General features: G+C 36.2%; 1 protein-coding gene and 1 non-coding gene across 2 annotated transcripts in view; one reads left to right on the top strand and one right to left on the bottom strand.

Moving 5' to 3' along the window:
* The first annotated feature begins 9296 nt into the window (after positions 1-9296).
* LOC123947805 lies at positions 9297-9401 on the top strand. The gene has a single exon (XR_006819838.1). It is a non-coding gene; the product is annotated as a U6 spliceosomal RNA (small nuclear RNA).
* Positions 9402-9851: 450 nt separating this feature from the next.
* Positions 9852-12814, bottom strand: part of C7H12orf40 (chromosome 7 C12orf40 homolog) — an 82001-nt gene continuing 79038 nt past the window's right edge. Inside the window, 1 exon segment of the mRNA XM_046011812.1 lies at positions 9852-10319. Within this exon segment, the coding sequence (XP_045867768.1) occupies positions 9852-10319 (468 nt within the window).

Below are 12814 nucleotides of genomic sequence, written 5' to 3'. Positions count from 1 at the left end.
GGGGATACAGTGGCTCTTGAGTTATAAAATTTACATACAGGTCAATACATTTTAGTAGTTATAATCACTATCAGGTCATGAGGCAAAAGTTAGGTTAAGGAGTCAAAATCAAGATGAAGTGAAAGAGACATAAAAGTTGTGAACTAGAGGGGTATCTGGGTGGCTCAGTGTGTTAAGCCTCTGCCTTTGACTCAGGTCATGATCTCAGGGTCCTGGGATCGAGCCCCACATCGGGCTCTCTGCTCAGCAGGGAGCCTGCTTCCCCCTCTCTGCCTGCTTCTCTATTTATGATCTCTCTCTGTTTAAAAAAAAAAAAAAATTGTGAACTAGAGCCAAAGTCAGACAGTAACTAAGGTAAGCAAAGCAACACGAACAAAGGTTTAAAGGAGAAATGTGAAGTGGTAACAGCTATAATGCTAGTTCATTCTAATGAAGCTGCCTGAGTGGCTTAGTGGGTTAAAGCCTCTGCCTTTGGCTCAGGTCAGGATCCCGGGGTCCTGGGATCGAGTCCCACGTTGGTCTCTCTGCTCAGCAGGGAGCCTGCTTCCCTTCCCTTCCTTCTGTCTGCCTCTCCGCCTACTTGTGATCTCTGTCAAATAAATTTAAAAAATCTTTAAAAAAAAAAAAAAAGAGCTAGCTACATGTAGTCTGGTTATGCTTCAATCCATTTTACAGAACCAGCTGGCTTTACTGAGTGTCCACTATATGAAAAGCACTATTTTAGGCCATATACATTTAAAAAAATATATTGCAAAACAGGGTTCTAGCTCTCATCAGTAAATGTAGCAGTGAGGAGAATAAGACCTGTAAACATGAACTGTCTCAGTTATCTAATGCTATGTAACAGATCACCTCAAAATTTTTAGTAGCTTAAAACAACGTACTTTGATCACAAATGTGCAACATGAGCATGGCTAGCAGGGACAGCCTATTTCTCTACACTCTTGGCTGAGGCTGCTTAAAAGCAGTTCATTTGCTCACACATCTAGTGTCCAGACTGAGAAGACCCAAAAGACTGGGACTCCTCAGGCATCTTACCCTATTTGGTCTTTCCACATGGTCTCTCCAGCATGGAGGTTTAGTAGCAGCAAGACTTCTTAAATGGCAGCTTAGGGCAGCAAAAGTATGTGTCCTGAATGCGGGGGAAAAAAGAGAGCATCACCTGGAAACTGTATCACGTTTCGTATCTTGGAAGACAGGCAGCATCACTTCTACCTCATTCTGTTTGTTAGAAGTAAGTAATCAAGGCTCACACATATCAAGAGAAGAACAATTAGAGTCCATTGTTTGTGGAAGGGGAGTCAAAGTGCAAACATATCCTCTGGCCTCGAATTACTTATATTCCTTCTGCTGCAAATTATAGTCTCCACCTCCTAAGACAATCTCCCCTGCAAAAGTCTTACCGATTATGGCACCAGACATAGGTTCAAAGTCCAGAATCTCATTCAAGTGTGTATGAAGCTCTCCAGATGCTATTTATCAAGCACAGCTCCTCAAGTATAACTATTCTCAATCTGAGGACCTGGGAAACTACAGACATAGGTTATATATCCTCTACACACCATAATGCAATGGTATGAGAGGCAGAAGGCAATTATTATAGAATTTTCTATTGAAAGGGGATGAAATAGAGGTAAACAAGAGTTACCAGTCAATAACAATTCTGAAATCCAGTCAGGCATATACTGAAGATCCCTTGATGCAGGCCTTCTGCCTAGGAATGCAGCACAGCGTGTCTATTTATCTTTACTCTACCTCTGAGCTCATGGTTCAACCCCCTTCATCTTTTCCATAAAAAACTGTTTACCTTTGCAGCTAAGTAGTTTTATCAGCCTGCTTCCTCTAAATAGTACTTTGGAAGTCCAAACCTTCTTTTTATGTTGAACTGTCTCAGTCCCTTTTAGTCTAAGCAGGCAGTGTTTCTCAAAGTACACTCCTCTCAAAATTTTAGTGGTCTCTTAGGGGTGTCTAGGTGACAGAGTCAATCAGTTAAGCATCTAACTCTTGGTTTCAGCTCAGATCATGATCTTAGGATCCTGAAATCAAGCCCTGCATCAGGCTCAGTGCTCAGAGGGGAGTCTGCTTCTCTCTCTCTCAAATAAATAAATCTTAAAGCAAAACAAACAAAAAACCTAAACTTTGTAGTCTCTTATGAATAGCACTGGGGTTCACCCCATTAGACATAAACTACATCCACAAAATTCATCAAAATAAGGCATTATCAGGGCACTGGGTTGGCACAGTCGGTTGAGCATCCAACTCTTGATTTTGACTCAAGTCCTATCTCAGGGTCCTGAGATCAAGCCCGACATCAGGCTCTGAGCTGGGCATGGAGCCTGCTTAAGATTCTCTCTCTCCCTCTCCATGTACCCATCTCCACTGCATGCTCTCTCTCAAATAAATAAATAAATCTTTAAAAAAAATGGTAAGTCATTATCTTTGGCTTCCTGTCCTTGATGTTCTTAAAAGCCCTGTTGTTGAATAGAAACAATTTGCAGTTAATGTCCTTTAAGATCCTTAAAGATGCTTATCTGTTTGAGATACTACCTTAAATCTTTCTGAAGTCCTTTCAAAGAGTTGTACAGTAACACCTTTGTCATCATCTTTACTCCCTACATTCCTAACATTGTCCTGCCACTGGCCTTTGTTCAAAAGTCTTCTCATAATTTTAGCACTGTTTGCCATCCAAAGAAACTAGAATAAGAAAGTCTTATTTTTTATTCCAATGAGTCCTAGCTTCATTATATACAAAAGTATTTCTTTTGCTTAACACTCTCATCTTACATTTTACTACAGGCAGCTTGAAGAAGTCACTTCAACACTTTGAAATCTCCTTAATTTTGTAATTCTATTTTCTCATTAGTTCTATTTTCTGCATTCCCACAAGTAACAGTGTTGCTTAACTTTCTGTCATTACATAATAAACATTCCCATTCTTCCAACTTCCAATAACATCCTCAATTTCTTTTCAGTCCTCACTGATGAATCACTAACACAAGGTTACCACTAAGAGTCTCTTCAAAGCCTACTATACTTCAAAAATTTTCTCAAGATCCTTCCAGATTTAGCCTGCCACTCCATCCCAGAGCCACGTTGTAGATTTTTGTTGTGGCAGCACCTCACTTCCAGGTACTAAAATGTGTTCCGATTACCTACTAATAGGCAACAAACCCAAAACTCAGTGGCTTAAGCAACATTTATTTTGCTCATGAAGCTGCAGTCTAGACAAAAGATTGGTATAAAAAATTAAAACCTAAAAAAAAAAAATTAAAACCTAAATAAATGGATATAACATATTCATTAATTGCAAAACTCAAGATTATTAAGATGTCAATTTTCCCCAAATTAGTATACAGACCCAACACAATCCCTATTGAAATATAACTAGATTTTTTTGGTAGAAAAACCTGCTATAAAGCTACATTAGTCAAGATAATGTGTTCTTCACATAAGAGATACAGAGATATATCTATAATAAATAAATTTTAGAACATAAATCATAATAAATAGGTAAAATAATAAAAGCAATAGAACATAATAAAGAGTTCAAACCTACACATCATGGTCAAGTGATTTTGACAAAGGCATAAAGTTCATTCATTGGGTGCAAGAATTGTCTTTTCGGGGCACCTGGGTGGCTCAGTGGGTTAAAGCCTCTACCTTCAGCTCAGGTCATAATCCCAGGGTCCTAGGATCAAACCCCACACCAGGCTCTCTGCTCAGGAGGGAGCCTGCTTTCCCCTCTTTCTCTGCCTGACTCTCTATCTACTTGTGATCTCTGTCAAATAAATAAATAAAATATTTTATTTAAAAAAAAACAAACAACTTCTAGAAGGAAACACAGAAGCAGCTGTGACTACGTCATTAATTTTTCTGAAAAGATAAATTAGGTTTGGGGAAAAAAAAAGATAAATTAGGTTTGATCAAATTAGAATCTTTCCTCTTCGAAGACACCATTACAAAACTGAAAAGACACTATGGTCTGAGAAAGAAATGGTCAAGTTTTGCTATAATAACTTATGAAAAGGCAAATTTGTTCCCATATTATATATTAGGGAACAATTTAAGAATGATACAAATTTCACAGATTGATAAGGAACTGTATCACAAGAAACCCTAGGTGAATGCACAAAACTGTACCCATTTGAACTGAGCCACATAGGTATACACAGAATGAACACACACATATTGAAAAATCTGCCAGTTACTTTGATTCACCATATTATTTTTTTTCAGTGTTCCAAAATTCATTGTTTATGCACCACACCCAGTGCTCCATGCAATACATGTCCTCCATAATACCCACCACCAGGCTCACCCCAAAACCCCCCAGTTTGTTTCTCAGAGTCCACAGTCTCTCATGGTTTGTCTCCCCTTCCAATTTCCCCCAACTCACTTCTCCTCTCCATCTCCCAAAAGTCTTCACTGTATTATTTTTAATGTTTTGCTATTCGTTCACGTTTGTGGAAATTATATATATAAGAAATATACGCATGTGTGTGTATATGTTTACATATACATACATACATATATATATATATTCAACATCCCAAACAAGTCTGAGTGTCCTGATTTGAAGAAAGAAAGAAAAAAAAAAAAAAAAAAGGCAGTGTGGGGTGCCTGGGTGGCTCAGTCAGTTAAATGTCCAACTCTTGATTTCAGCTCAGGTCTTGACCTCAGGGTTGTAAGTTCAAAGCCTGCATTAGGCCCCATGCACATGCCAAGCACTGCATATAAAAGGAAAGCCTTAAGTATTAAAGAAGTCTGAAATAATGAAGCATTTTAAAAGAAATGAGAATGCAGCAACAGGCATAAAGGAATATATACTGCTGACCATCAGAGAGAACACTGAAAAAACAAAAGAAATTCCTATGGCTTGAACAACTTCAAGTGCTTACAAAGTCAATAAGAAGGCAGCCTAGGGCGCCTGGGTGGCTCAGTGGGTTAAGCCGCTGCCTTCGGCTCAGGTCATGATCTCAGGGTCCTGGGATGGAGTCCCACATCGGGCTCTCTGCTCGGCAGGGAGCCTGCTTCCCCCCGCCTCTCTGCGTGCCTCTCTGCCTACTTGTGATCTCTCTCTCTCTCTCGCTGTCAAATAAATAAATAAATAAAATCTTAAAAAAAAAAGAAGGCAGCCTAAAGAAATGGAAACAATGGAAAATTACTAAAAATATGGTGTGAAGACTAAACAGTGAAAAAAATCAGGAACTTTTCCTACAAAGAGAAACCACTATCTATATATACAAAAGCCTTAAATATAAATCACCAAATCCTGCAGAAATGGTGTCTTATGATAGTACTGCCTAGTTTGGTGGTTTCAAACAGTGCTGGAGCTATAGGAAAAGAAAATACAAGAACACAAGTCTAGAATGACAGCTTTTTTCTGTCAGGATTTGGAAGGTATTAATTACACTGTATTTTGTCTCCCATTAATGCTATTAAAAAGTCATCTAACAGTGTAGCTGTCCTTATAGGAAGGTAGTCTTTTTCCTCTACAGCTGCTTTCAAGATATTCTTTGAAGCTCTATTTTATTATACTGGGTCTATACATGGATTTCATATTATTTTTCCTACTTGGAAATTGCTGGACTTCTTGAATTTGTGAATTAATATGACTGATCAATTCTGAAGAATTCTCAGGCATTATCACTTTAAATTATTCCTCTATTCCATTCTCTCTCTCCCCTACTATTGAATACTTCAGTTAAGTAGATGTTGGAGCTTCTTATTATCCTCCTTATTGTTTCATTCATACTTCCTATTTCTTTCTCTTGTGTATTCTGGACAACTTATTATAATGTACACTTCATTTCAAAAATTCTCTCTACACTTGTGTCTAATATGCTGCTAGATGCACTGAGTTTTCAGCATGTGGCAGAAATGGATGGAAAACTTAAACTAGAGAACTGTAAAATTAGAAAAAGTAGCAATGTCAGAATCTGAATCAAAAAAGAGAATTCATGCATCAATTTGTCATGGTCCCTGTCAATATGGATTCTTCCAGAAGCAAACTATAAGACAAAACTGAATGCAACATTTAAGTGCATTTCGTTTTTGGGGGGTGTGATTTCAAGAAAGACTTAGTAAAGAAGTAGGGAAGTGAGACAGGAAAGGAAGGAAGCTAAAAAATGGTTTATTATCAAGCAAGTTACTATTGTAAGCAACTTAAACAACCCTTTCAAGGAACTCCAGAAGAATAGTGTTTCTCCAACTTTAAAGGGCATAAATATCACCCATTTAAGCATATGTTCTTGGTCCCCACTCTCAGAGATTCTGATTCATTAGTTTTGGGGTAGGTTCTAAGAATCTGCACCTCTAATCAACTCCTGTGCAATGGTAACATTAATGTTACAGGTCTGTGGATCACACCTTGAGTACATAATGGCACAGAAAATGCTTTGAGGAAGTTACTGTGCACAAGAGGCAAGAGAGGGCACCTAGGTGGCTCAGTGGGTTAAGCCTCTGCCTTCGGCTCAGGTTGTGATCCCAGAGTCCTGGGATTGCATCCCCCATCAGGCTCTCTGCTCAGCAAGGGGCCTGCTTCCCTCTCTCTCTCTGCCTGCCTCTCTGCCTACTTGTGATCTCTCTCTGTCAAATAAATAAATAAAATCTTAAAAAAAAAAAAAAAGAAGAAGAGGCAAGGGAACTGGAGTATTTACCCAGCAACTCCCATCAGTCATTGTTGTTGGTTTTTTAACAGATTTTATTTGTCAGAGAGAGAGCACACAAGCAGGGGTGCAGCAGGCAGAGGTAGAGGAAGAAACAGGCTCCCCACTGAGCAAGGAGCCCAATGTGGGACTCCATCCCAGGACCCTGGAATTGTGACTGGAGCCAAAGGCAGCCGCTTAACCAACTGAGTCACTCAGGCATTCCCCCATCAGTCATTGTTTTAAAAAACTTCTCTCAAACAGCATTAATTCCCTGGTACTTCCTGCCTGCTTGCACATAGAGCACATGTCTGCAGCTAAGAGAAACCTCTCAGGAAGTAAGTCACAAATACTTGTCAGTTGGAAATCAGGTTGGAATGTATTGAAATGGAAAGTGCCAAGGAAATGTGAGCAGAGCAAGAACAGCATCTGCCTCACTGCTATATCTGGTGTCATGGGGAAAATAAACATTCACTAAGAAATTCACAAATAAATTACAACTATGGCTAAGTGCTATAAAAGAAAATTACATGAGATTATCCCTAAAGATAGCTTCCTGCTATTACAAATGGCAACTTATTAGAGTAATTAATTCTAACCAAAATAAAGCACTGTTTCACAAATCCGTTAAATATCAACTCCAGATCAGTTATCATATGCATCACCCATTACTGACTGTACATTATCTTATTTGCAGGCACTGTGATTGGTAGTTTACATTACAAATGTGTGCATAATCATTTAAGCTTCCAATTTTGTTTCATTTGGATAAATCTCAGCTAGAATTTACTTTGTTTTAAACATCTTAAATTGTGAATATGGAAAGAAAGGTGTTTAACTTCAGGGTTGTTTTTTTTTTTTTCATTAAATGGTTTCACCAAAGGAAATCTTAAACAATATTGTATTTTGAGAAGTATGCTACAATCTATTCTACTATGTAAGAGATGTCTTTTTGATTTTGTAAATCTATACTCACTTTCCTTTCCAATATTTTTATCTTTTTAGAGCACCTAAATAGTTAGCAACTGCAAAGTTAGGGAACAGTCCGCAAAACTACCCTTATTTCAGGGGTTTCAGAAGCACCCTCAAATTTAGTAATTTGCTTTATAAGGACTCAGAACTCATTGAAAGCTGTTATACTCACAGTTACAGTTTATTACAGGAAGAGAACACAGATTAAAATCAGCCTAGGGAAGAAACACACTCTAGGAAAGTGATAAATGCAGACCATCCAGTAGTCCTCTTCTATGGAGTCACAGACCTTCCTGGTATCAACGTGTGACAACACACAGAATACTGTCAACCAGGGAGGCTCACCCAAACCTTAGTGTCCAGAATCTTTACTGGGACTCCATCACAGTGACACGGCTGACTTTCCACATGCTCATCTCAGTTTCTAAAAGCCTTAAGAAGTTGAGCTGATACAGCCTGACCCCAAGTCTCATTCTAAATCACACTGGTACTATTTAGCTTGGCCCAAAGTTCCCAGGCTAACAAAGATTTCTATCAGGCATGAATGACACTCCAAGCACTGAGAGATTATATCCCAAAAGCCAATGGCACAGGGCAGATCTCTTTTTGGGCAAATTTACATTCTTTACAGCACTGCACTTTATCCTATGTGGTCACTGTTCTAGAAAGTCCTCACATTCCTTTTACCTTACTGAGCTTAATTTCCACATTATGATATTGATAAAAATACAACTACATTTAGATTTCTGTAATGAATGTGCTTTCAGTACTAGTAGACTTTGATTAGTATTTGGAAAAAAACTCCATTTATTTGATATTTGAAACCAACCTAAAATTCACAGCTTGATCTTATTCTAGTATCATCAGTAAAGGGTCCTCTTTTTCTATATATTGATCTTCATTGCTATGCCATACTTTGCACAATAATGCTCAAGACAATCAACCCATGATGGAATACTTTTTAATATCACAACGAAAACTGAGCCTTTTGAAAAACTATCAATGTACACTAGATTATTCCCCTTTCATGAGATGATTACTATACTTTAAGAAAATACTTAGGAGGTCTTTCAGCTTTCTGAGTCTGCAAAAGTAACCTCCTATAACTAGCTTAAAAACTTAAGATTGGTACCATTTAAATATCATCTGTTGGTGTTTCTAAGTGATTATGCTTCAGATCACCCCTGCAGCACAAACTACTGAATAGATATGTGTGCATGTGACAATGCAATATCTCATCATCCTCTTCTTTAAAGGCACAGAAACTCCTACCAACTATATTTTTTGGTTCAATTATGTATCAGAATGCCTTCTGCTGTGTAGTTTGTAATATTCCATACAAATTGTCAATTCCAGAGTATGAACATTTAAAATCCTGAAACAAAAAATAAATGTTTTGTAGGAAATGAAGTCTATATTTTATAAATGAGCGAATATAATATTTTTAAAAGAATCTTAGCAAGATTAAAATTAGTGAATATAAATAATTTTCCCAATATTGAACATTTCTCTTACAAAAGCATTGAAATATTTTTATATCCTAAAGACAAAAACATTTTCCTTTGAATATAAGCTCAAACAAAAAACATTATCCAAACACAATAGAAAATATATTTTAACTAAAAATGCCAGAATTTTTAAAGTGAGGGTATAATATTTAATATAGTGGCTAATAGTGCTCACTTTGGAAGCATATTAAAACTGGAACAATACAAAGATTAGCATGACCCCTGCAACAAGATGACATGAAAATTCATAATATAAGTAGCTAACAAAATTCTTATGAGATTATAAAACATGTTTGCTATTATTTAGCACTATTTTCTGTCTTAAATTTTTGGAGAAAATTTTTGGTAATGGATGTAGCTGCACTAAATTTTAAAATAAAAAAAAAACTGAAGGAAGCAATTAAACATACTTTTATCCATAAACAGCAGTATATCATAATATAATAATCACCATGAGAATTATAAACAGTAAATTTACACTGTATATTATTTTCTAAAAACTTGAAGATATACTATGCATATCTTGAAGATATATCTATGTAGATGTTAAAAAATCTATGTAAAATTAAATGTATACATTAATATTTAAGTTTTAAAATAAGCCATAAATACATCCTTCAAATACTTTCACCTGTGCTTATCTACATATTCTCATTCCTTGTTATGTTCATGAAATTCTGAACATTAAATGAAATGCTAAATTTTAAGCTGAGATTTTAGAATATTAGTTGTTCTTAAGGATTTCCTGCCCTCCAGTGGTATCTGCCTTAATACTTTCACTGCACTTTTCAGTATTAAAAGGAGAAGACACATTATTTCTACATTTACATTTTGAAATTATATCACACTGTATGGCAGCATCTATTTTTTTTTCCATTACAGGTTCACTGTCTGTTTGTACCCATGCATCACATCTTGCAACCTGTAGAATGCAGTTATTACTAGTTTTGTTTTGTAATATGTGTGCTGAATTACACTGAGACAGTGGAAACTGATCTATATTATTTTTCATTGAGAACTGGTGAAGAGTTTCATTTTGTTTATGAATTTTGGCACTGTTCTTAATAATCCTACCACATGGAAGCTTTGGCATCCTTTCTAGATAAAAATTATTAGTTGTTTCTTTGATTCTGATGGATCTCCTATTTGACTCTTCCATTTCTTGCAATATTTGATCTTCATCTTCAGATGGCTAAAAGAAATTTAGTAACTTTGCTGTAAATTTTTGCTTAAATTTACAAAAATCATTCAATCACTTCATGGCATTCTCAAAATTCATACTATAGAAAATTTCAAAATACAGAAGATAATTGGCAGGTTGCAATTCAAAAGTGGTATACCAGCAACCAGTCTCCAAACAGTAATCTGCCTCTGGAGATGCCTTGAAAAAAAATTTAAAATAGAACTACCATATGATCCAGTAGTTCCACTACCAGGCATTTAATCAAAGAATACAAAAACACTAATTCAAAAAGTTATGTGCACCCCTATGTTTACTGCAGCATTATTTACAATAGCCAAGTTACGGAAGCAGTCCAAGTCTCCATGGACAGATGAATGGATAAGGATGATTTGATATATACATATACATATATACATAATGGAATATTAGCCATAAAGAAGAATCAAACCTTGCCATTTACAACAACATGGATGGATCTAGAGACTATAATGCTAAGTGAAAGAAATCAGTCAGAAAAAGACAAATACCATGATTTCACTCATATGCGGAATTTAAGAAACAAAACAAATGAACAAAGAAAAAAGAAACCAAAAAAACAGACTCTTAACTATAGAGGGGAAGTGGGTTGGAGAAATGGGTGAAATTCGTGAAAGGGATTAAGAGTACAATTATCATGATGAGCACTGAGTAATGTATAGAATTGTTGAATCACTATATTGTACACCTGAAACTAATAAAACTGTTAGTTACACTGGAATTAAAATTTTAAAAAATAATAATAATCTATCACTTCCCAGGAGGTTTATGGACTTTTAAAATAGCAAGAACAATAATAATAATTCTTGTATTAAAAATGCTAAAGAGGGGTGCCCAGATGACACAGGCTGTTAAGTTTCTGTCTTCAGCTCAGATCATGATCCCAGCCCAACACAGGACTCCCTGCTCAGTGGGGAGCCTGCTTTTCCCTCTCCCTCTACAGCTCTCCCTACTTGTGCACTCCTGCACATGCGCTAGTTCTCTGTCAAATAAAAAAAAAAAAAATCTTAAAAATGCAAAAGAACTAAAAAAGAAAAATTTTTGTCTCTTATCAGTCCCTATTTTGTCTCTACATCATCCCCCTTCCCTTTTACAACGGAATTAAAAAAACAAATTATTCACTCATTGACTTATTAGGTCAAAAAACATCTAAATTGTATTCTTTATGGGCCCATTCTCATGAAAGGTATAATTAAAGAAGAGTATAAGTTAACAGGAAATCAAGCAGACAAAAGAAAAGTTAAATAAGAACAAATATCTCAGGGTGCCTGGGCGGCCCAGTCTGTTAAGCATCTGACTCTTGATCTCAGCTCAGGTCTTGATCTCAAGGTTGTGAGTTCAAGCCCAGTGCTGGGCCTACTTTGAAAAAAAAAAGAAAGAAAGAGAGAGAAAAATTAAAAAAAAAAAAAGAATAAATATCTCAATTGTTATCTAAAATTCAAAGTTTTAAAACTTTCAATAGGCATAGATTTTAGTTTGCTAGCTTGAATGTTTCAACTTCATGAAAAATTTATCTTTTAATTACTGAACTAACCAAAATATTTTAACAAAAATTTTATCTAAAGTACTGATTATTCCGGCTTTTTTAAAAAAAGAGTTAACATAAATACCCTAAATTGAGATATGGCCTCAGTGGACGGGCACTAAAATAGAAAAAGTAAGCCCAAGAAATAGCCTTGAGACTGGCTGGGCACACACTGAAAAAAAAACAAACACATGCTCAATACATTTATTCAAGAAAATATTCCTTTAGCATCTGCAATGTGAATGAATCAGACATGGTTGCTGCCCCATTAAAGCACACATTCTCATAAGTGGAAATATAGTAACCGAATAATCATATACATGTATATATAATTACAAATTGAGAAAAGTATTATAAAGAACAAATATGAGGCACTTTGAAAGCATATCTAAGGAATCTTTTGTTTTTTTAATTTATTTGAGAGAGAGATACAGAGACAGAAAGCAGCAGGGTGAGAGGCAGAGAGGTAGACTCCATGCTGACCAAGAAGCCCAATGTGGGACTCAATCCCACGACCCAGAGATCATGACCTTAGCTGAAGGTAGACGCTTAACCAACTGAACCACCCAGGTGCCCCATAAGGGACCTAAATTAGGAGGAGTCAAAGAGTGGCTTTTAGAAGAAGTCACATATTTGAACTGAGACTTAAAGGGTGAATAAGAGTAAGGTAGAGGAAACAAAATATAAAGGCCCCGAAACAAAAAAGAGACCAGTAAGCTAAGCAAAGTGAAAAGTCAGTACCTGTGGACTGTGCTGTTAAAGGGAGACTAGCAGAAGTTGGAGATGTAGCCAAAGGCCAATAACACATGGCTTTAGCCACCATAAGTAGTTAAGATTCCAAAAATATATATAAATCTACTGAATAGTTGAACACAGAAATAACATGATTCAATTTAGGTTTTCAAAAGATCATGTTGACTGTTAACAAAAAAAAGTGGGGCAA

This window comes from Meles meles, chromosome 7 (genome assembly GCF_922984935.1).
Source record: "Meles meles chromosome 7, mMelMel3.1 paternal haplotype, whole genome shotgun sequence".
Classification (NCBI taxonomy): domain Eukaryota; kingdom Metazoa; phylum Chordata; class Mammalia; order Carnivora; family Mustelidae; genus Meles; species Meles meles.
Note: the sequence above shows the minus strand (reverse complement) of the source record. Positions and strands in the feature narration are given on the sequence as shown.